The sequence below is a fragment of the Vulpes vulpes genome, chromosome 1 (assembly GCF_048418805.1).
Source record: "Vulpes vulpes isolate BD-2025 chromosome 1, VulVul3, whole genome shotgun sequence".
Taxonomy (NCBI): Eukaryota; Metazoa; Chordata; class Mammalia; order Carnivora; family Canidae; genus Vulpes; species Vulpes vulpes.
The window spans coordinates 146,331,293-146,356,927 of record NC_132780.1 but is presented as its reverse complement, the minus strand read 5'-3'; the positions used below and the strand labels follow the sequence as shown (position 1 = coordinate 146,356,927).

At 36.1% G+C, this 25,635-nt stretch overlaps 1 protein-coding gene across 2 annotated transcripts; it reads left to right on the top strand.

Moving 5' to 3' along the window:
- The first annotated feature begins 1,579 nt into the window (after positions 1-1,579).
- Positions 1,580-20,660, top strand: LOC112914226 (cysteine-rich secretory protein 2-like). 2 transcript variants are annotated; one of them, XM_025991220.2, is made up of 9 exons: positions 1,580-1,646; positions 4,226-4,262; positions 6,128-6,198; positions 8,685-8,801; positions 9,699-9,786; positions 15,107-15,252; positions 15,656-15,753; positions 18,081-18,169; positions 20,144-20,660. In XM_025991220.2, the coding sequence occupies exons 3-9, from the start codon at positions 6,130-6,132 to the stop codon at positions 20,269-20,271; spliced, it is 735 nt and encodes a 244-aa protein (XP_025847005.2). In that variant the 5' UTR covers positions 1,580-1,646; positions 4,226-4,262; positions 6,128-6,129; the 3' UTR covers positions 20,272-20,660. The 2 variants fall into 2 exon arrangements, with proteins under 2 accessions (XP_025847005.2, XP_025847004.2); XM_025991219.2 differs by having other exon boundaries at positions 1,584-1,675.
- Positions 20,661-25,635: the final 4,975 nt, after the last annotated feature.

The following is a 25,635-nucleotide window of genomic DNA, read 5'->3' as shown; positions in this document are numbered from 1 at the left end:
TTAAAAAAAAAAAAAAAAGAATATACATATCCTAGTACTCTCTCCATCTTCTTCCTACTATTCAAGCGTGTGAGCAGGCATTTCCTTTCCTCGAGGGAAAGCATGTAGGATTTCGTCAGCGCGACATTACCGGGAGATGGGGCAGTTGTGGGAGTTCGGTCAGCTGATGACTGCGCTGAAGGCACAAAGCACCGTGACGTCACTCGTGGCTCACACACACCTGCTTGGATGGGTATTTCACTCTCTCTGTCCAAGCAGCAGGCAAGCAGCCAGTCTGGCTGCGTCCCCACTGTAGGAAGATCTGGGCTCTGGAGCCAGGGTAAGAATTGGAGCAGTCTGGGAAAGGAAATGGCCAGGGCTGGGGAGGTGGGGTAAACATGACAGAGAAAGTTCTGTGAGATGAGAGGTCTTCTGGGCCTCCATGCCTCTTCTGGCACTCCGGTGGGCGCATCGGCTGCTGCAGTGCAGATAGACAACTTTCACTTTTGTTGCTTATCTTCGATCCACCAAAGACTTTCAAGGTGCCTTTCGATGTTTATACTACGGAAACTCTACCTGTCTTAAAAGAGTCATTCCATTTACGAGAAATGCTCTGATTCATAGCAGAAGCCTGAAGTCATTTGTAAAACAGGGCTTCATGAGGTCAAATTAAGAACCTTAGTTTCTTATTTGTGTTTTAAATGCACAGTCATTAGAAACTGTGTATTGCAAGCAATTAGACTTAGGGCTGTTGTCTCTTCTGGACTATTTGTCATCTACTGGCTTCCAGGAAAAGACATGAAGACATAAAAGTGTGACCCCAAGTCCATGTAGTAAATACTATGTGGGTGACCACTTATAAAATTATCTTCTAAAGAGTGCAGATCTGGGCAGCCCTGGTAGCTCAGCGGTCTAGTGCCGCCTTCAGCCCAGGGCCTGATCCTGGAGACCTGGGATCGAGTCCCACGTCAGGCTACCTGCATGGATCCTCCTTTTCCCTCTGCCTGTATCTCTGCCTCTGTCTCTCTCTGTGCCTCTCATGAATAAATAAATAAAATCTTTTTTTTTTTTAAAAAAAGAGTGCAAATCTAAGGGGAGGTGCCTGGGTGGCTCAGACCCTTAAGTGAGGTTTCTCGATTTCACTCCAGTCACGATCTCAGAGTTGTGGGATGGAGCCAATGTGGGCTTTGTGCTTAGTGCTGGGAGTCTGCTTGTCTCTCTCCCTCTGCTCCTCCCTCTACCCAATCTTTGTCTGTCTCCCACCCTCCTTTTTAAATAAATAAGTAGTTTTTAAAAAAATTTAAGTGTATAAGGATTTGGAAGTCTGGAAAATATGCAGTGATATTCTAAGAAAGTCAAATGAACTTCTTTAAGAAGCCCACTTCTTTGTTATTTAAAGGAAACACCAAGACATCAAAACATAATCTGATCTCAGAAAGATATTATGGTCTTAATGGTGAGATCAAAAAATTACAGGAAGATATTAGAGTAATACTAGAACACAATAAAGTTTGAAGTTTGGGACAGAGATTATTGATACTTCCTATTTATTCTTCCCATCTTTATTTTAAATATTGTCTTTTTCTTTGTTCTAGGATTATGAAACTGAACACCATGATTTTCCTACAGACACCTTAGAACTATGTCATCTCAGTCTTAAAACACCTGTAAGAAAGGGCACGGTACTTTTCCATTAGTAAGTAGCAAGGGGGAGGGAAAATGGAAGCCAACTTTTCAACTACGTATGAATGTGGGTTTTGTAATTGTTTTCACTGATGCAACAAACGTGAGTATAGGTTGAGTGAATGGGGATAGGGAAAAAGGAGACTGGTAGGGAGGAATATATGACATCTTGGTCTATTGAATTGTGGAATCCCAATGAATGATTGCAATCTCATTGAGCTCTACAAAATTATCAGGCTAATAGGTATGTCTGTCAATAAACTGGTGAGACTATGACAGCCCAAATGTTAGATCATTTTCTTAAAGTTATCCAGAGGATTTCCAGTAGAACTGGGCCTTGAATATTTGAATCTCCACTTAGATTATGCTGATTTTTTTTCCTATGAAACCTGGAAGTAAAAACAGATCTTATAGACACTTCTAAAATTACCAATTTAATCAAACAACATGCATTCAATAAACTGGTGAGACTATGACAGCCCAAATGTTAGATCATTTTCTTAAAGTTATCCAGAGGATTTCCAGTAGAACTGGGCCTTGAATATTTGAATCTCCACTTAGATTATGCTGATTTTTTTTCCTATGAAACCTGGAAGTAAAAACAGATCTTATAGACACTTCTAAAATTACCAATTTAATCAAACAACATGCATTCATAAAAAGATCTTATGAAAACAGCAAACCACTACACATTGTAAAGGATCATAATAAAAATATTAATAATCTCCATTTATTGAGTATTATATGCCAGGCATTGTATTAGGGGTTTTATGTATATCATGCCATTCACTTTTCAAAGCAAAGCTATTGATATGCTAATCCACATTTTACAAAAGAGAAAATGGAAACAGGATTTCCTAAAACTGATGGCTTCCAAAGATTATGCTCTTAACCAATAAGTCATAGAAAGTTGGTAACTGAGAAGTAAAGGAATGCTGACCCACAGGAATTGAGCTGTGAGGTAGGATCCTGGTTACCTTCACAATGATTAACAAGTCTTAACTGGTTATTATAAAAATACTAAGCCAAAAAAGCAATATCCAGATTTTAGTGTGTCTGGGAAGAGAGGAAGACTGGTTAGGGAGGGAAGGCATGCTGTATTAACTCATGTTAATTACAATACCACCTCTCATCAGTCAGAATGGTTAGAATTAACAACTCAGGAAACAACAGATGTTGGTGAGGATGTGGAGAAAGGGATACCCTCTTACAGTGTTGGTAGGAATACAAAATGGTGCAGCCACTCTGGAGAGCAGTATGGAGGTTCCTCAAAAAGTTAAAAATAGAGCTACTCTATGACCCAACAATTGCACTACTAGGTATTTATCTAAAGGTATTTATCTAAACATAGTGATTCGAAGGGGCACATGCACTGCAATGTATATAGCAGCAATGTCCACAATAGCCAAACTGTGGAAAGAGCCCAGATGTCCATCAACAGACTAATGGATAAAGAAGAGATGCTAGACTTATGTATATATGAATATTACTCAGCCATCCAAAAGAATGAAATCTCACCATTTGCAACGATGTGAATGGAACTAGAGGGTATTATGCTAAGTGAAATAGGTCAGCCAGAGAAAGACAAATACCATTTGATTTCACTCATATGTGGAATTTAAGAAACAAGATGGATAAACATAGAGGAAAGGAAGGAAAAATAAAATAAGATGAAAACAGAGAGGGAGGCATACCATAAGAGATGAGGAACTCTAGGGAAAAAAAACCTGAGGGCTGCTGGACAGGAGGTAGATGGGGGAAAGGATAATTGGATGATGGACATTAAGGAGGGCACTTGATATAATGAGCACTGGGTGTTGTATACAACTGATGAATCAGTAGACTTTACCTCTGAAACTAATAATACAGTATGTGTTAATTAAATTAAATTTACAGTTAAAGTTAAAAAAAATAAAGTGATATGTGTATCAGTCTTTGGAAATGCTTTTCTAAAGGATAAGAAATAAAATCCTGCCAGTATTGTGAAAAAAGTAAATGGTAGAATTGAGACTAAGTTAAATATAAAAATAAATTTGAAGAATAAGACTGAAGCTGAGTGATGAAATCTATCGCCACCTTGAAATCAGTTTCAAACTCTTTACATAGTGTATTCTAAAATTTGCTTATGTTTTAGACAGTGATTGAATAAACATAATCTACTTTCAGAACAAAAGCAATAGGTAACAATTAATGGAATGCAAAAACTATTGAATTGCACACTTTAAATGAATGAATTGTATGGTATGTAAATATCATATATTTATGATACATAAATACATACATATATATGTATGTATACATAAATACATACATATATACAAATATGTATATCTCAGTAAGGTTTGTCTTTTTAAAAACTTTAAAAACAAGCTATATGAAAACTAAATAATGTCAAAAACCATGATAGCCAACTAGCAATGAAATTTGAAGATACTAATATGAAAAATTCTGTTTCAGAAATTTATTGACTTAGATTTACTTGCACAACCTGAATTTTCTAAAACAGAAAAGATGTAACATATATTGTGCTCTAACCTCCTTTCCACCTTCCTTCTTTCTTTAGATAAAGCAAACACTTCATCCTGCTCTGATAACAAACAGTAAGTGATAACTCATTTATTCTAATGTGAATATTTTATTTTCTAGTCATTTATGTTTTGCCAATTCTCAAATTATATATTTAATACATTTATCCATGATTTTCAAAACTTTATGGGTAAATCTTTATTAAGAGAATCAGTTTTTACTCTTTACTCACTTTATATAGTTCATCTTAAAATAAGTAATATAAATAATTCTCAGGTTTACAACTTTGAAACAATTATTTTAGAACTACCTTCACTAGAAGACATGTAAAAGGATGACAAATTGTATATATTATACATACTTCCACATTGATGATTTTTACTGTGAACATGAATGGCTATGTATTAATTCTGGGATTGTTAAAATAAGGAAAGAGTGCCTCCAATGTACTACAAAAAGATTACTTTTCTCAGGTGAAACTATGTTCCTTTCAATGTGCATTGATTTTGATGTTATACTTGAAGGCTAATTTCTGAAGTTACTTAAGAACTTACCATTGGCATAGGTAAATTAATTGTTCTAATCCTCAATTTCTTCATCTGTAAAATATAGTCATACCCACCAAGAAATGATGATGAAATTAGAAAGCAAATTTTGCATTACATGGTCAACAAATGTTCAATCTTCTCCCTTTTTTGAGCATTTTATTGAGGAATAAGGGAATATATGGAACAGGTATCAATTGTCTACTGTTTACAAATCAATAAGGCCTAAGAAGTACCACAGAAAAATTATTTAGAATATTCTTTCTCTTCAGGAATTTGGGAGTACCAGTCTCAAAGAATACAAACCAATGCATCATTCCTTTAGTTTATAGAGTAATTTCTATGACTAATGGCCAGAAGATGAGTGGTTTTTTTTTTTAATTGAGTGGACTCATTGCTTAATCTAAAGGATCAAGAAAAGAATTTTTTTGACACACTGAGAAAGGACAACACAGACAACCCAATGCTGGGTGTCTCTTATAAAGTTAATGAGGATATTAAACAAATTTTGTATCAAATCATGGATTCAGAAAATTTGAACAGATTAGATTTTCAACATATTACTTGTAATTTTATTTTTTTTATACTGGGAAATTTGAGATAGAAGTAATAAAATCAAAATAACTTCTAATCCTTCTGCCAGTAAAATAACCACTAATAAAATGTTTGTATATTTATTTTTTTAGATTTATTTATTTGAGAGACAGAACACACCTGCACATGAGCCTGTAGGAGAAGGGTAGAGGGTAAGAGAGAAAGAGTAGGCACAACACTGAGTGCAGGTCACCAACATGGGGTTCGATCCCACAATCCTGAGATCATGACCTGAGCTGAAATCAAGAGTTGGATATTTAACCGACTGAGCAACCCAAGCTCCCTTATACATTTATTTTTGTGTAATCATAACCTTAGAATCTTGATTAGAATCATGTGTAAATAAAAGAACAAGCAATTTTGCTTTTTATAGATCAGAGCAAACCAAGAAATAGTGTACACTGAAAATACATTCTCCCCCCAAATCAGAATGAATAATTAATGAGGTACATTAATTAACCCTGAAGAAGTTTGTTTTTTCCATATTTTTAATGGATTTAAGAGCAATAGAACTAGGTAGAAATATGATGACATGTCCCTAACCTATACAGGTACACTTCAAGAGCATTAGTCAAGTGTTTCAGTTTATTTTTTATTGTCCCTATCAGTGACAAAGTTTGTTCCATTATGGTTTTACTGGCACCAAATAACAATCTTCTCTTGCTACATTTTTTATGAATTTCGGAATTACAGTTCCTTTAAACTAACCAAGGTCACTACATTGGTTTTTCCTCATAGTCAGGGAGCTGTGTACTACATGTTTTAATGCAGACCATTGTTCTCTTTGACTTATTTCCCAGAAATGGCTTTATTCCCAGTCGTGGTGTTTCTGGCTGCTGTTCTGCTTCCATCTTTACCCACAGAAGGAAAGGTAAAGTTAAATTGGAAAATCTTTCTAAAGCTATCCACAAAAGTTTATGGGATGGCTAGGTCCTTTGAGACTAGAAGGGGCAAGAGTGTTTGGTATATCATAAAGTACTCATTGCTAGCTTAGAGCCACCAGTCATATGTGGCTAGTGAATACTTACAATGTGGTTTACATACTGTAACTGTAAAATATACACTAGATTTCAAAGATTTAGTACCCCCCCCCCTAAAAAACGAAAGAAAGAAAATATCTCACTAATAACTTAGATATTCAATACATGATGAAACCATATTTCAGATAAATAATTAAATAATGTATTAAGTTCTCAGGGCTGTTGTAAGAAATGAATGCAAGTTGGGTGGACTGGAACAATAGAAATTTATTCTTTCACAGTTCTGGAGGCCAGAAGCCTAAAATCTAGACATCAGTAAGGCCACATTCCCGCTGGTGGAACTAGGAGGAAATCTGTTCCATGTCTTTTAGCTTTGGTGGCTTCGACCAATCACTGTGATAATTAAGCTTGTGGCTATATCACTTATTCTCTGCTTCCCTTTCCACATGATCTCTCCTGTATCTCTTATAAGAATACTTACCATTGGATTTAGGTCCTACTTGGATAATTCAGGGTGATTCAATCTTGAGATCCTTAACTATATCTGGAAAGACTCTTATCCAGTTAAGCTTATATTGACAGATTCTGGGGATTAGGATGTAGATATATTATTTTTATAGACTATTAGCCCACCCATTAAAAATAAAATTTTTTGTTTAAAACAATGTCAATACAATTGAAAAATCATACATCATGATCAAGTAGGATTTATTCAATACTTGTAAAACTATCAATGCAATATGTCACATGAATAAGAAAAAGGATAAAAACCATATGATCATTTCAACAGATTCAGAAAAAGCATTTGACAAAGTACAACATCCATTCATGATAAAAAGTCTCTGCAAAGTAGGTCTAGAGGGAACATACCTCAGTATAATAAAGGCCTAATATAAAAAATTCACAGCCAAAATCATACTCAATGGTGAAAAACTGAGGGCTTTCCCCCTTAAGTCAGGAACAAGTCAAGGATGTCTACTTTCACCACTTTCATTCAACATAGTACTGGAAGTCCTAGCCACAGCAATTAAACAACATAAAGAAATAAAAGGCATCAAAATTGGTGAGAAGCAAAACTCTCACTACCATACACAAAAGAAAACTCAAAATGGATTGAAGACCTAAATATGAGACCTGAAACCATGAAAATCCTAGAAGATAGCACAGAAGGTAATGTCTCTTACATTGGCTGAGGGAACATTTTTCTAGATCTGTCTCCTGAGGCAAGGGAAACCAAAGCAAAAATAAATATTGGGCCCACAACAAAATAAAAAGGTTCCGCACAGCAAAGGGAACAATAAAAAAAAACTAATAGGTAGCCTCCTGAATGGACAAATATATTTGCAAATGATATATCTGATAAAGAGTTAGTGCCTAAAAAGTATAAAGAACCAAAACAACTCAACGCACACGAACAAATAATTCAATTAAAAATGGACAGAAGACATGAACAAACATCCTCTAAAGAAGACCTATGGATGGCCAATGGACACATGAAAAGATGTTCAATGTCACTCATCATCAGGGAAATACAAATCAAAACCATCAGATGTCAACTCACCCCAGTCAGAGTGGATAAAATCAACAACACAAAAAAAAACAAATTGTTGGCAAGGATGTAGAGAAAAAGGAACCCTTGTGAACTGTTGATGGGAATGCAAACTGGTGCAGCCACTATGGAAAATAGTGCAGAGGTTTTCCAAAAAAATTAAAAATAGAATTACTATATGATCCAGTAATTTGACTACAAGGTATTTACCCAAAATATATGAAAACACTAATTAGAAAAGATATATGAATCCCTATGTTTATTACAGAATTATTTACATTAACCAAATTATGGAAGCAGCCCAAATGTCCACTGATAGATGAATGGATAAAGGAGTATATACATATAGATATGTATAGATATATGTAGATACATATATTATATATCATACATACCTGATATTATATTATATATGCTATATTATTGTGTATATACACATAATGAAACATTATTCTGCCATACAAAGGAATAAAATCTTGCCATTTGCAATAACATGGATGGAGCTAGAGAGATAACAGGATTGGAAGGGCCATGAAAAGAGAAAAAGCACAATGAGTTCCCTTGAAACTAGAAATTGGCATCTGTGGCCTCAAAGGAGATTTTAATTTGTCATGCCATGAATTTCATCCTCATTCTCAAAGCTTCAAATTACTTCTTTCGTATTTGTCATAGCTTTGGCTCAGGTTCATTGGCAATGCTTAACAACTAATATTGACTTGAACTGAATGCTTTTTAAAATGATCTTTGCTCCCTTGAATTCACTTATTCATTCTTAAATGCAATTTTAACAAATGTTAGAAGGGTAACTTTAATGTTATTTCCCTTTAGGATCCATCCTTTACTGCTTTGTTAACCACTCAAACGCAAGTCCAAAAGGAGATTGTAAATAAACACAATGAACTAAGGAAATCAGTCTCTCCACCTGCCAGCAACATGCTAAAGATGGTAAGAGGCAGTGATAAAGGCTAGTGGTGTGAATCAGCAGTGATTAGAGCAGGGAGCTGGTAACTGGCATCTCTGAAGAACCTTGCTTACAAGTTTTGTTTCTGCTTTACTATTTCATTTGAGCTGTGTAATGTGGGCAGAGCAGAAACTAATTTTCCTTATAATGGTTAAATAATTTGTCAAGGTTACAGGGCTCTTAAGTTGGGAAGGCAAAATTAGAAGCCAAATCTTCAGACATCAAATATGAAGTCATTGCAATTTTATTCACTATCTACCCTAGTCTAAAACAAAGGAGGCCCCTTTCCTTCATGCATTTTATTCTTTTTAAGTAATCTCTATGCCCAATGTGGGGCTCGAACCCCAACATCAAAAATCCCATTCTCTACCAACTGAGCCAGCCAGACACCCGTTAAAGTCCCTTTTCTGTCAAAATCAGTGCCATTTAGAATACATAACAGCCCACTTTCCAGGATATAGTCCATAAAAACTACATATTTCCCATCTGAATGCAATGGGCTGCAAATGAAATAGGGAATAATCTAGGCCTGTTTATTACTAAGAAACTATAATTCGAAGTCTTTACATGTTGGATATTTAGAGTAGCCCCATCACTAAAAACCCCACATGTGGTTCCTATACTATCATGTTATTAGATATTAGATATTTCTCTTAGTAGACACATCATTTATGAACTTCTCCTCATTTGGAAATTGGTGCTGGAGCGAAAAACACACTCACATACCTCGCTAACAAAAAGGTTTCACACCACTGATGATTATGTAATATATCAAAGAAGTTTAAAGTAGTACAAATCAATCTACCAATCAGATCATGGAACTATATGCTTCATTAAAGTTGATTCTTTAAAGTGTTTTTTTTTTTTCTTATGACATTTAGGAATGGAACAGAGATGCGGCAGCAAATGCCCAAAAGTGGGCAAACAAGTGCACTTTAGAACACAGCGTGCCAGAGGACAGAAAAACCAGTATGTAAATGAGTAAATATTTGTTTAATAAATGAACAAATGTAATAATATTGGAAACATCAAATAGAATAGAGCATTCTGGGATGTTCTAAAAAGACTTAGAATATAAGTGTTGCTTATACTGCTCCTTTAAATTTCTTATTGTTATCATTTATTTTTAGAAAGAGAGAGTGCAAGCAGAGGGGAAAGGAGTAGAGGGAGAGGGAGAGAAAGAATCTCAAGCAGGCTCCACACTGAGCACAGAGCCCAATGCAGGGCTTGATCTCACGACCTGATCATGACCTGAGCTGAAATCAAGAGTCAGATCTTAACAGACTGAGCCACCCAGGTGCCCCTGTAGTTCTTTTATTTTTTTTTTTAATTTATTTTTTTTTATTAGAGGCTATTTTTATTTTGATAAATACACCTTTAACTGCTCACATCTTAAAGGGTCTGACTTTTTTTTTTCTTTTTTTTTTTTTTAATTAATTTTTATTGGTGTTCAATTTACCAACATATAGAAAAACACCCAGTGCTCATCCCGTCAAGTGTCCACCTCAGTGCCCGTCACCCATTCCCCTCCAACACCCGCCCTCCTCCCCCTCCACCACCCCTAGTTCGTTTCCCCGAGTTAGGAGTCTTTATGTTCTGTCTCCCTTCCTGATAATTCCCAACATTTCTTCTCCCTTCCTTTATATTCCCTTTCACTATTATTCATATTCCCCAAATGAATGAGAACATACACTGTTTGTCCTTCGACTGACTTATTTCACTCAGCATAATACCCTCCAGTTCCATCCACGTTGAAGCAAATGGTGGGTATTTGTCGTTTCTAATTGCTGAGTAATATTCCATTGTATACATAAACCACATCTTCTTTATCCATTCATCTTTCGATGGACACCGAGGCTCCTTCCACAGTTTGGCTATTGTGGCCATTGCTGATAGAAACATCGGGGTGCAGATGTCCCGACGTTTCATTGCATCTGAATCTTTGGGGTAAATCCCCAACAGTGCAATTGCTGGGTCGTAGGGCAGGTCTATTTTTAACTCTTTGAGGAACCTCCACACAGTTTTCCAGAGTGGCTGTACCAGTTCACATTCCCACCAACAGTGTAAGAGGGTTCCCTTTTCTCCGCATCCTCTCCAACATTTGTTGTTTCCTGCCTTGTTAATTTTCCCCATTCTCACTGGTGTGAGGTGGTATCTCATTGTGGTTTTGATTTGTATTTCCCTGATGGCAAGTGATGCAGAGCATTTTCTCATGTGCTTGTTGGCCATGTCCATGTCTTCCTCTGTGAGAATTCTCTTCATGTCTTTTGCCCATTTCATGATTGGATTGTTTGTTTCTTTGGTGTTGAGTTTAATAAGTTCTTTATAGATTTTGGAAACTAGCCCTTTATCTGATATGTCATTTGCAAATATCTTCTCCCATTCTGTAGGTTGTCTTTTAGTTTTGTTGACTGTATCCTTTGCTGTGCAAAAGCTTCTTATCTTGATGAAGTCCCAATAGTTCATTTTTGCTTTTGTTTCTTTTGCCTTTGTGGATGTATCTTGCAAGAAATTACTGTGGCCAAGTTCAAAAAGGGTGTTGCCCTGTAGTTCTTTTAAAATTAAAGTATCTGTAGAGGGAGAGAGAATTATAGGTACTATTTTGTGCTTGTTAATAATTTACATTATGCAAATAACAGCTGAAACAATACTTCATTTGTTCCTCCCAACCAGCTCATGAGTCAACAGGTCATGTACTATCATTTCTCCAAATTTAAAGATGAGAAGAGGCCAGGGGAGGAATGACTTCCTCAAGACACAATCTGAAGTGTGTCATATACTGGAAAGTTAATCAGGCTTATTGATTTCTAATCCACTGCTCTTTTTTGTGATATTGTATAGCTGTTTGGTGTTTTTATATCTCTTCTTTTGTATTCATAAGATATACTAAATAAATTATGGTGATTTATTCCTGAATTTTTCTCTAAAAATACTTAAATTTTTAAAATCATGATAAATAATTTGGGTTTGTTGATTCATTTTTGAATTTTTGAATCCTTATCAAATATTATCAATACTATGAAAGAAAAAAAAGTTTTGTGCATAAGCCTTACATAAAATATTGATATTATTAGGCACCTGAGTGGCTCAGTGGTTGAGTGTCTGCCTTCAGCTCAGGTCATGATCCTGGGATCCTGGGATCGAGTTCCACATCAGGTTCCTCACAGGGAGCCTGCTTCTCCCTCTGCCTATGGCTCTGCCTCTCTCTCTGTGTGTCTCATGAATAAATAAATAAAATCTTTAAAAAATATAAATATTTATATTAGCAACTATAATCTATATATAGGCAAGCTCAATTTGAAAGCAATGAATTTTTACCTGTAATGTCATTACAATTATTATTTATATTGTTAATGTTGTTCTGTTAATGGAATTATGAAGAGAATGACTGCATTCAGTAGAATATTAAAACAAATGGTCTTAAAGATGCAAGTTTACTATTAGATTCTTAGTTTCTTTTATCCATATTAAAAGAGATAGCCAAAAATATCTTGTACTCTCTTTAAGCAGCATATAGACATTATTTTTCAAGCTACAAGATATAAATAGTAATTGAGAGCTTGAAAAGATAGAAGTTTCTGGGCATCAAGTCACTTCTTTCTTTTTATTAATTTTATTGTGATAAGAACACTTAACATGAGACCTACACCCTTAACAAATAATTAGGTCTACTAAACAATATTATCGACTTAGATACAATGTTGTATAGCAGAATTTATTCATCTAGAAAGTATTCATCTTGCTTACCTGAAACTTTATGCCCATTGACTGGTAATTCCCCATTTCTCCTTCCCCCCATCCTTGGATATCACTGTTCTACTCTAATTCTATGAATTTGGCTATTTAAGTTACTTCATATAAATGGGATCATGCAATTGTTGTCTTTCCATGACCGGCTTAATTCACTTAACATCATGTTTTCAAGATTCATCCACATTGTCTTACTCAATTATTGCAGAATCTCCTTCTTTTTTAAGGATGAATGACATCCATGGTGTATATATGTGTGTCATTTTGTTCCTCCATTCATCTGTCCATGGATTTTAGTTTCCATATACCGGCTATTGTGAATAGTGCTGCAACGAATATGAAGAATGCTAATATCTCTTCAAAATCCTGATTTCAATTCTTTTGAATAAATACTCAGAGGTGGCATTACAGGACCATTTGGTAGTTCTACTTTTAATTTTTGGAAGAACTTCTATGCTTTTTTCCACAGCAGCTACCCCATTTTTTTGTGCACCAAAGGTGTACAGGATTCCAGTTTATTCACATCCTTATCATCACTTGTTGTCCTTTTCTTTCCCCATTATAGACATCATAAAAGATATAAGATGATATCTCATTGTGGTTTTGATTTGCATTTCCCTGTGATGAGAAATATTGAGTACCTTTTTACATACCTGTTGGCCATTTGTACACTTTAGAGAATGTCTATTAAAACTGTGGTCAGAAAAGATCTATTGTACATTCCTCAAGCAACTTTCTGAAAAAAGACATCTTTGGGCATTCCATCCAACTTTTTCCTTATCTAAGAAGAGGCTAGAACTTGGGATTTTTATCTGCTCACTCAGTGCTGAACTAGTAAGGGAAGCTATGGCAACTATGAACCCAAATCTCTGTTCTCATGGCTCCAAATCTTGGTTATGCTAGATCTGTTAACATTCTTAGAGAGGCAAGTCAGAAGTCAATTCTTCAAGCAGTATCTGGAAAACCTGTGGCATTGGATGCACAGGCCAACTTTTTCCCACCCAAGGGGGAAACAGGCAGCAGTGGTGTTGTCTACTTGCTCTGTGCTGAGCTGGGGAGAGGATCATTGGCATCTACCAATCCAAACCACCATCTCTGCTCTCACCCAGGGTGCAGCACTGTAACTATGCCAAACCCATCAGAGCTCCAAGACTGGCAAGACAGATATCAGGTCTTTAGGCAGTCTTAGAGAAATTGGATCACTGGACACATCAATCAACTCTTTGCTTCCCCAGGAGGAAGCTGAGAACTGTGATTTTTCAATTACTTGCTCTGTGTTGAGCCAAGGGGAAGAAATGTGGTACTTACCGCCAATGCCACCATCTCCATTCTGGTCCAGGGGGCTAGCCTCTGCCTGACTGTCAGAGTTGCAAGAAGCCAGACAACTGGCAAGCTTCCTTACAGAAGGTTGGAAGACTGGACACATGAACCAATTCTTTGCTTCCCCTGGGAGAAGCTGGGAGCTAGGGGACACCTTCCTGATCAGATGACAGGCACTGAGCTGAACATAGGCATTCTAGCAAGAGGGTGTCCCAGTTTCCCTGCAGGGGCAGTGAGTCTGGGTTCATATTCTCCCAGGGTAACTTTGGATTTCCCTCAAGGGCAAATTGTTCAGGAATTGCTGCTGGATCAGGGTGTTTGTTAGAGGAAGGAGAGTCCAGGGCTTCCTACTCCACCATCTTGTTGATGTCACCATCTGCAAGGCTCTTCTTTGCCTAATAAGATTTGGCCTTAGGACATTCTGATTTAGTGATTAAGAGAGGACCCAAAAGCTTTGAAATCTTCCATCTATCCTGATGTCAGTTGCCTCTTAATTGGAGCCCTTAGAGACTGCTTGTAGAACTTTTTTCCAAGTGCACACAAAATCATAATCATAAACACTTAGAAAGGGTCCGATATGTGCAAAATCTCTGGTGAAGGCAGACAATAGGAAGAGAAAAAGAAGAAAAAGTTGGTCAGTGTCTTTTGCAAATTTACAGTACAAAGCTGAGAGCACAGGAGACATTACATATGTGAAGAATTTAGCATAAAAAAGAATTTATCTCTGATACTCCAGAGGATTATTAAAGCATAAAAGGTCTTCTTAACCTATTCCAAGTTTTGCATGTTGATGACAACCTCAGCATGCTAGACAGATCTGTCTTAAAATATTTATTTATTTATTTATTTTAGAGAGAGAATGTGTGTGAGTAGAGGGCAGGATCAGGGAGAGAAGGAGAGAGAGAGAGAATCCTCAAGCAGACTCCCTGTTGAGTTGGAGAGCCTGATGTGTAAGGCTCAATCTCAGGACCCTGAGATTATGACCTGAGCTGAAATCAAGAGTCAGTTTCTTAACCCACTAAGCCATCCAGGTTTACCAAGACAGATCTGTCTTCTATTCAGCTTTAGGGCTGAGAAATACAGAAGCCTTTTTATTATGTATTAACAGTTATGAGCATAGGCACTGTGTTTGAAGGGCAGCATCCTTGTGTTCATATAGTTGATTTCTTTTGCCATTGCATGTTTATTGTTTCTTCAAGAACAATCCATTCCTCTTTAGGTACAAAATGTGGTGAGAATCTCTATATGTCAAGTGACCCTACCCCCTGGTCAGATGCAATCCAAAACTGGTATGAGGAGCGCCATAATTTTGTCTATGGTGTAGGACCAAAGAGTTCTGATGCAGTTGTTGGACATTACACCCAGGTAAGAATGAAAATACTTCCATCACAAATGCTTTAATATGAAAGCATCTCTGAATTATGACCAGGTCCAATGTTCAATTTGGGTAAGAGCCTGAATAGATATAATAGTCTTGGCTGGTACTTCATCTAGAGCTGTCGTTTTTTTCCATTGCTGGCATAACTCTTGGGAAGGAAGCATGTTCTATACTTTTTCAGAATTAGAAATGGATAAAATAGTTAGTGGACATTAATATACAATATTTTAGAATTTGTGATTTGTTTCAATAATTGAACTAATTATTTTTGAAGGGTACCTGGCTACAGACTATAATAGTAACATTTTTTTGGTTTTACATTTGCCACTATTTTTTTTCAATATTTTCCCTCTTTAATGTACTTTCATATATTCCTTTCTGGATTTGTAGCTTGTTTGGTACTCTTCTTATCGTGTTGGATGTGGAATTGCCTATTGTCCCAATCAAGAGAGTCTAAAATACTACTACGTTTGCCAATATTGTCCTGCGTAAGTATATACCTTAGAGGGTAGTGCAATACCACTAAATGCAATTTAATATTTGAAAATTCTTGTATAGTAAACAAACTAGAATATAAAACATAATTCAATGAAGGGAAGGAATAAATCCTTTTTTCATTTTAAAAATCATTGCATAGTTCATATGCAATGTCAATGCAATTAGTTTTAGGTGTTTAACATAGTGACAGGTCTCTACTTTATGCTATGCTCACCACAAGGGTAGCTATCATCAGTTTCCATCCAATGCTTTTATACCATTGACTATAGTCCCTGTGCTGTACTTTTTTATCCCCATGACTCATTTATTCCATAACTGGAAGCCTGTATCTCCCACTCCGCTTCAACTCTTTCGCCCATCTTCCCATTCCTCCCCCCTGGCAAATACCAGTTTATTCTTGTACTTATTATCTGTTTCTGCTTTTTATTTTATTTTTTAGAATCCTCATGTAAGTAAAATCATATGGTATCTGTCTTTCTCTGTCCAACTTATTTCACTTAGCATAATACCCTCTAGGTCCATCCAGAAGGAATAAATCTTTGGAAATGCTTTTAAGTTGAGATACATTCAAATTATCATGGAAGAGACTACGTTCTCCATTCCAAGTACAAAATCTGAAGCTCTCTGTCCTCAGTTACAAAGTGACATCTTTTCTCTCAGTCACCTTTCCCTTGGGCTCATGGCTATCCATGAGCATGGGTAGTGCACATTTCCCTAGATTTGATAGCATCAGTTCTCACTAACTTCATACTCTAGAGAATGGCAGCTTAATAGATAAGCAAGGGCAGGTAGTGGAATGATAAGTAGGGGATGACAGATTTCGGCTCTTCCTGTTAAGATATTCCTTGCCCTGCTTATCTAAAAAACCACCTACATTATTACCATCACAGATGATTCCTTCTTTTGGGTCTCAAAGGTTTTTCAAGAGATCTTTAATGTGCTTCAGAGTCCACAAAAGAACATCTTCAGTGTTTGGTTTTCAGAAGTTTTCACCAATTCTCCACAATGAACCATGCTTTAAGGTCCTAGCTTGCAGCAGGAAATATGTTTTTTCATCAGGGATCATGTTTGAACTTACCCATAATAAATTATGTGGCTATAATGAAAATCTAATCTCAATATATCTGTTAACCTTAATCTCTTTCAATGTCTGAAATTCCTTGCCACTGGAGTCAAGGAGGCCCCTAAAACCAGGCTCCTACAGGATTTATTTTTAGACTGTAGGTAACTTGAGCATATGCATCTCCAGGGTGAGAAGCAGACCTCCAATGTCATTTTCCTGCAGGCACTTACTAGGGTTTAGTAGAAAGAATTGAAATCCTATAATAGTGCATCCACTGGCTGGCTCGAAGAGAGGAGGATCTGGAGCCAGGCATCTGAGGTGAGAGTTGGAGTGAAGCAGTGGTGAGAGAGCTTCCAGAACATGTTTGTATCTTTCACATTTTTCCAGAACTTCCATAATATGTTTTTGTCTTACCCACATTTCTTATACATGTTCACCTATATTCTGTGAAGGAACTGAGTTTCAGATGCATGGCCTTGTGTTCTTGGCTCACTTGACATACTGAGATTGGACTCTCTTGTATTTCAGATGAACTAAGTGGCCAGTAGTAATGATTACCAGTGAGTTGTAAGTAACTGTATGTGATTGCACTCATGCTTTTCAAAACTTTTCAATGAACATTCCCTTTTGGGGAACATAAAAATTTCTCACATACCAACTCTAGAAACTCACAAATTTCTTTCTTTCTCTGTCCCAGTAACACATACCACTACTTAAATATCAATACCTCCATCTGGAAGGTAAAATTATATGTATTTATGTACTGGAGCTTTACTGTTTCTGGTTTCTATTAGAGAAATTTTGTATTTTATTATCTTTTAGATATAAAATGATGTTGTAACATTAAACAGTTTTTTCCAAACAGCAACCTCCTGCTTCCCAGGAGTTCTTTTGGCTCTCTGATGGATATGTTCTACCTCTAGCTAGCACATAGGGCTGTACTGCCTTACCAATTTGACTGAATCTGTTGGCAGATGACGAGAATGTTGCCACATGGAAAGATACTCTAGGTACTTAAGACTCCAATTAATCTGATTTAGTTGCTCAGCCTGAAGAATTATAGTCAAGAAGATGGGTCAATATGTGAAGTATTTTCTTAATTTGAATGTTACCTGAATTGCTCACTGGGAGTTGTAATTTTTTCAGTTTTTTTTTAACGTAACTGAAAATATTTAGTAATTTGTACTGCTCTTGGGGAGTATAAGCTAAACTATAAAGTGACAAATATTTGACATTATGTATTTTAAATTTCAGTGGCAATAATGTGAGTAAAAAGAATAACCCTTACCAACAAGGAACACCTTGTGCTAGTTGCCCTGGTAACTGTGACAATGGACTATGCAGTAAGTTTGAAGTGATTGCCCTGCTATTATAATAAAAGTTTGATATTTCATTTTCTTTTCATGGGTAAGAAATCTGCTAAAGTAACCAACATAAATAATATCTTTAGGAGAAGACAATTATGTTACAGAACAGTGTGTGTTTATGTAAACATTTTACACACTTTAGTAACCTACATATTATTTGTAACAAAAAGAATATTACCATATGTAAGATAATGAAAGATCTACTGTCAACATATTTTTGTGACTATGCATGGCCCATTAATATTAATTATACATATTTCTGGTAAATCGTTCATTTCATCAAAGTTAGTGACATTATGTCAAAAGTCCTATTTTGAAATGCAAGTCTGTAGGTGTAAGATCACAATATAGCTCAATCTAGACAGGCAAACCAAATATTGTGTTACTTTTGTGCTAAGAATTCATTATGCCAACTACTTTTTTTCTATAGTATAATTAGAATCATAATATTTAACTTAATAACCATTTTCCCTATAATTTGATAGTAGTTTACTGCACATTTTTAATGACAAAATCAAATCTATATATAATGTTGGCTCACAGAACCCACAAAAATATTGTTGCAAATTAAGAGACTAAAATAAATGTCATATATGTAATTTCTAAAGTTTTAGTGAAAAGAAATAAAAATAGCTGTTAGCTTTTTATGGTTGGAATACTTGTATAAAAATTATTATGAATAATAGAGGGGATGAATCTCATTCATTGAGATTTTTACCCTTCAACTGCATTCATCATTGGTCAACATTCTTACTGACTGAACTATATAGCTATAATTCAGAATATTGATTATATTAAAGCTATAAAATCAACTAAAGAAGGAAAAAAGTTACATATTTATAGCTCTTCTGAGTGCTATTTGGTAAGAAGCTTGGAATTTATCTATTATCAATAAGCACTCAATTGAAAGATTTTAAATAAGAGTGACAGGGACAGAACTATGTTTTATAAAGAGCTTTCTAGCAATATTATAAAAAAAAAACAATTGGATGGAAGCCAGCTAGAAAACCACTGAAATCCATGGGGAAAAAAAAAGGTCTCTTTAATGCATTGCTGACAAAATAAATGAAGAAAACTGGACAAGGTTGGAAAACAAGGAATAGAATAGCCAGTATTTGTTACCTGTACTGACTGAGTGCTAGTCAGAAGTAGGGAAGAAAGAATTCAAACTGGTCCAGTTATTGGCCTAAATTACTGAGTTGTCAGAGAGCCTTTTCTCTGAGATTGTGGGAAGGGTAGAGGGAGACCACACCCAAAAATTGTCAGCCTTGTAGGTGGTATGATGCATTTAGCTTGAGATTTGTTGAGATTGTAGCCCCTAGGGAGGATCTAAGAAGAAATACGAGAAGAAAAGAAGACATATTATCATGGTTTTGCATCTTTATCTTCCCATATAAATTTCTTTCTTCAGAAAGAAAGCACTGGAGTCTGAAGCAGTGCTCTTCAATAGTATGAAATGAAGGAAATGTTCTCAATCAGCATGTGTCTTACAAGTAGTCAGTAGTCACATGTGGCCCTTTAAACACTTAAAATATGGTTGTAAGATTAAGGAACTAAATTGTTTTAAAAAAGGAACTAAATTGTTTACTTTGTCTAATTTAGAATAATTTAAATTTAAATATCTGTATTTGACTAGCGGTTCTTATATTAGACTGCATGTGGAGAGATTTATTTATATTTATCTAGCTTTCTTGGCTAAGGGAGAAAAATGGTGAAATTTATTTTAGAAACATACTACCAAGTTCAAAATTTTTTAAAATGGTGGTTTAATCAGTGACTTCAACTAAGGCACCTGATATGTCCCTCAAGAAAGGGTAAGCCCATCATTGTGTAAGTGATGTTGATTTGTTTTGTCCAGTTCTACCTGTCTCGTGTACTTTGAATGTATGGATTGTTCTGCTCTTAGTGATGAAAATGATAATGAGGAACTCATTTTTTTTTTTCTCACAGCCAATAGTTGCGAGTATGAAGATCTGCTTAGTAACTGTGATTCTTTGAAGAAGACAGCTGGATGTGAGCATGAATTGCTTAAGGAAAAGTGCAAGGCTACTTGCCTATGTGAAAACAAAATTTACTGAGATGCCCAGGGTGCATTGCACAGGACAAAGTGAAGAAGGTTACATCATTGAATTGACACATACCACAGGGAAAATTGTAGGCATGTTAGTTACAAATACGGTTCCACACTGTAAGGCATCTTATTCTCTTGGATCTATAGAAATCTCTTTCATACAGCAATTTACACGAATAGCATAGTCGATGACGACAGCTTTGGACTTTGATAAAAATTGTGTACTTTAAACTTAATGAATAGAATCAAGTTGAGAATTTTAAAGGTTGTAGAACCATAGACCTTTGGTCACTAGAACTTTGAATTAAAATGGAGAAGTACATGTTTCCTCAAACAACATGCAAAAAAAAAAGAGAAAGAAAAAAAGAGAGAAAGACACTGTAACATCATTGTCATTCCTGCTACATGAATTTTTACTTGGATAAAAAATAAAATTCAAAAATTGAAATCTACCTTTGTCTTATGATCTCCTCTTTAAACAAAATTATCTTTTAGAATAGAAACCTGTGAGCCTAGTACTGCTTCTTAAGTCTGCAAAGACAGAATGATATTTAAATAACTCATCTTTTCTCTTTTTTTCCATTACATGTTCCTGCTTGTTTTCTTTTTAACATTTATAGTGTGTAATATATAGTTCACTTGTTGGCCTATTCATTGACGTAATTTATGGCACACATATTTGTTGAAGATCTCCTATGTGTGAAACACTGCCGAGTGCTGGGGAATACAGCTGTGAAGTGAACAAGAGAGGCAAGATCCTACGAGAATATGACCTTTCTGAAGATAAGGCCTGGAGCTGAGGTTGGTCAGCTTGGCAGGGAGCCTCGTATTAAAGGAGGTTCCCAGACCTAGGGAGGAGCTGCTGCTGCTCACATGCTGAGCTGCCTAGGCCTGGAGGATGTGAAGGTGGTAGAGTGTGAATATTTACTGTGTTTTTTCTTATTTCTGTGCTTCACTCAATTGCTGTATCCCTCATCTAGAATCCTTGGCTCTTGTGAAGGTATTTTTGTAAGTGTTGTCTTTGGGTGGGAGATGAGTGCTAGAAATTTCTATGTTGCCATTTTGTTGACATCACCCTGTAACCAACACTGACATTTTAAATGCTTACTATATCATTGAAGTTTTACCAAATATCTTCATGGGATAACATATAATGATTACAGTCATTTTATAACAGAGGAAGTTGAAGTTTGATCTGCTGTCACTATAGATCAGTTTGCATTTTCTAGGTTTATATAAGCAGAATCACAGTGTGTACACTTCTGTCTTCTTTCACTTAGCCTAATTACTTTGAGATTCATCAATACTGTTGGTTTAGCCAGTTAGGTTTTAGCCATTACACATAAATTGACTATGGATGCTCATGTGTAAGTCTTGAAGAGACTTGCTTTCTTTTCTTGTGGGCATATAGAAATGGAAAGGCTGGATCATGAGATAGGTGGATAACTTTTAAATATGTATTCAGATTCTTGTACATCTTCTCAACATTTTCTAATTTCTTTTTTTGGGTCCATGATAAATTGGAGAGTTACTTTTTGAATACACTGAAAAAGTCTGGATCAAACTTCATTTAAAAAAAAATATGGACATCAATTTTTCTACTGCAATTTGTTGATAAGATTATTCTTTCTTCATTGGGTTGTCTCTCCACCACTGTCAAAAATCAACTGTCCATATACAACTGACCCTTGAACAACATAGGCCTAGGCAGCTCAGCAAGGACCATGGGGGGAATAGAGTGAAGTGAGCACTTGACCACAGATCTCAGAGTTGGCCCACCTCAGCACCAGGTCACCTCTTGAAGCACAAAGGGGGCTTCCTGTGGACTCTGGCAAACGCTGCCTCCAGCTCACACCAGTGTTGCTGGATCCAGAGGCCCCAACTAGATCCCAAAGCTTGAGGCAGCATCCTTGACTCCAAACTCCCAGCTGACCCCCATGAACCTTGTCTGCTGATCTATCCTGGATTCTGTAGGCTTCCACAGCTCCAGGGGGCTCCTATGGCTCCAGAATCCTGGCAGGCTCCTTCAACCCTAGGCAGTTCCAATGGCATCAGCCTTCCATCAAGCTCCCAAGAATTTTGGTTCCCAGCTCATCCCAGCAGCAGCTTCTCCCTAGGTCTGGGAACCTTTGATACGAGGCTCCCTGCCAAGCTGACCAACCTCAGCTCCAGGCCTTATCTTCAGAAAGGTCATATTCTCGTAGGATCTTGCCTCTCTTGTTCACTTCACAGCTATATTCCCAGCACTCGGCAATGTTTCACACATAGGAGACCTTCAACAAATATGTGTGCCATAAATTATGTCAATGAATAGGCCAACAAGTAAACTATATATTACACACTATAAATGTTAAAAAGAAAACAAGCAGGAACATGTAATGGAAAAAAAAGGGAAAAGATGAGCTATTTAAATATCATTCTGTCCTTGCAGGCTTAAGAAGCACTAAGCTTCATAAGTTCATATGTGGGATGCATCTACTCCACGCAGACTCCAGCTACGTATATTGCCATCCTACTAGATGCTAAAACAGCTGAGAATGAGGTAGAAAGATGTATGTTAAATTTTAAGTTTACTTGTGAATTTTTGTGGAAATTAATGGACTATGTAGGTATATAATGAAAATATTGGAAGTACAAAAATGAATTAAATATGCAAAATATTTTTATATTTTTACCTGCTTTACTTATTTATTTTAAACAAATTATTTATTTATTCATGAGAGACACACAGAGAGGCAGAGACATAGGCAGAGGGAGAAGCAGGCTCTCGGCAGGTAGCCGGATGTGGGACTCGATGTGGGACCCTGGGATCATGAACTGAGCTGAAGGCAGATGCTCAACCACTGAGGCAGCCAAGCATCCCTTGTAAGATTATTTAAATGAAAAATTTCCTAGAAACATAATACTGAACCCACTGAGTTTAATTTAAAAAAATAAAAACTGTTAACCTGATGGTTATGAGAAAGAGGGAGAGACAGGTGAAACAGGTGATGGGGTTGAAGGAGTGCACTTATCCTGATGAGCACTGAGTGATGTATGAAGTCTTGAATTACTATATTGTACACCTGAAACTAATATAACACTGTATGTTAACTAAGATTAAAATTTAAAAATTTTTCAAAAATAAAAAATAAACTTTTTAAAAGAGATAAATTACCTAACTATATAGAAACTAGACTGGAAATACATAACTAATAAATACTAGACTCTAGGGGCATCCGGGTGGCTCATTCCTTTAAGTATCTGCCTTCAGCTCAGGATCCTGGAATCAAGCCCCATATAAGTTTCCCTGCTAAGTGGTAATCCTGTTTGTTCCTTTCCCTCTCTCTGTCCCTTCCCACCTGCTCATGCTCTCATTCTTCCTCAAATAAATAAATAAAATCTTTAAAAATATATGAGACTATAAATACTAGACCATACAATCAACATTTAAAATGGCAATATTTTGGGTTTGTGAAAGCAAATTACATCATTGTCAACTAAATTAGATCTTGTGGTTTCAAAGGCAATGAAAAAAGACAGTCAAACCATTGTATCTTTTGCTGGAAATTCCCAGGTCAAAGCTAACTTTAATTTTATCTGTAGAATTAAATATTATTTAGAGAAGAGTAAAAATAGAAATAAACCCAGTGCCTGAAAAATTAAAAAGCAAATCTACACGTCATATGCTGAGATAAGCAAAGTACACACAAAGATCCACAAAATATGCAGTTGTTGAAAAATGCATAATGTTGATGCCTTCGTAATTTAAAAACAGTCAGAAGTATTAAGACAATATTACCTCAGCAGAAAACTACATAAGAAAAAGAAAATATAAGCAGCACCCAAAGAGTCATGGTTTTCAAAGCTTTTATTGCATATACACTATTCAATACATTTATTGAACAAGGTCAATATTTTATGCCTTCTATTTTTATTAAATATAAGTTTTAGACTTATAGCTGGTGCTGATAATTGCATTTGTAAATGAAATAAAGACCTTTATTGATATTTTCACTTTGAAAGCAGGGAGAGATTGGCAAATTGAAATTATTTCTTCTGAAGTTATTTAGAGCTAGGGCAGTCCGGGTGGCTTAGTGGTTCAACACCACCCTCCCCCTGGGACATGATCCTGGAGACCCGGGATTGAGTCCCATGTTGGGCTCCCTGTGTGGAGCCTGCTTCTCCCTCTGCCTGTGTCTCTGCTTCTCTCTCTCTCTCTCTCTCTGTCTCTCATGAATAAATAAATAAAATCTTTTAAAAATTTTGAAGTTATTTAGATCTAGAATGGAGAAAGAAAAAAGGATATAGAGCACCCAGATGGCTCAGTGGGTTAAACATCTGATTCTTGATTTTGGCTCAGGTCATGATCTCTGTGTGGAAAGATTGCTGCCTTGGACTCTACAGGGAGTCTACTTGAGATTCTCTCCTCTGTCTCTCCCCCCACTATCTCTCTAAAATAAAAATAAAGAAAAAAATTAGGATATTAGACAAAAACAACAAAAATCTCTAAGTTCTATAAAACCAATATAAAACATATTTTTTTCATTATGTAATGAAACTAAGAAAAGCCTTTCTACCTGAAAATTTAAAAACCCTCTATTAAAAACATCTTGGGTGACAGGGGAAATATAAATTATGTAATTTCTGTAAAAAAAGATAATAAAAATATTATCTATCTGCATTTGTGGGATATAAAGCAGAGATAAGAAAATTCATTGTCTGAAACATTTTTACAAAAAATAAAAATAAGTTATTTAATTCCCCAACTCAAAATACTGAAAGTACATGTGCATTTCCCCTTTCATCCAGCAATCCTTCTAGGACTCATCTTTAAATTACTTCTAGGAATTTCGTGTTGTTCTTCCAACAATATAAAAATAGATGTCTGTATATAGGGAGTCCCTTAGCACTCCAGATCTGTGAGAGGCTGAAGAGGAGTAGGAAAAAAGCAGTACTTTAGGGGAGGTGACATGAGCTGTTAGTATCTGAGAAAAATCCCTAGGGGTCTAGGGCTGCCCAGGAGTAATTGGGTATAAAGTTTAGGCTTTATGGTTCTTTCAATAGCAAGTGGAAGGGAACACTACCTCTACCAGTCACACACATACATGCATATGCATACATGAAAATGATTAATGGGAGGCACCTGAGCAGCTCAGCCTTTGGCTCTGCCTTTGGCTTAGGTTGTGATCCCAGGGTACTGGGATCGAGTCCCACATCAGGCTCCCCACAGGGAGCCTGCTTCTTCCTCTGCCTATTTCTCTGCCTCTCTCTGTGTGTTTCTCATAAATAAATAAAAATCTTAAAATCAAACAAAAAAACAATGGGAAACTGTCTGGAAACCAAAACCATTAGTGTAGGGAAATTTGATTATAAAATGCACTCTTGCTTT

Coding starts and splice junctions, on each gene's coding strand:
- LOC112914226 (XM_025991220.2), top strand. CDS start 6,130: ATGGCTTTATTCCCAGTCGTGGTGTTTCTGGCTGCTGTTCTGCTTCCA. Junction 8,802..9,698: donor CCAGCAACATGCTAAAGATG/GTAAGAGGCAGT, acceptor TATGACATTTAG/GAATGGAACAGAGATGCGGC. Junction 9,787..15,106: donor GCCAGAGGACAGAAAAACCA/GTATGTAAATGA, acceptor ATTCCTCTTTAG/GTACAAAATGTGGTGAGAAT.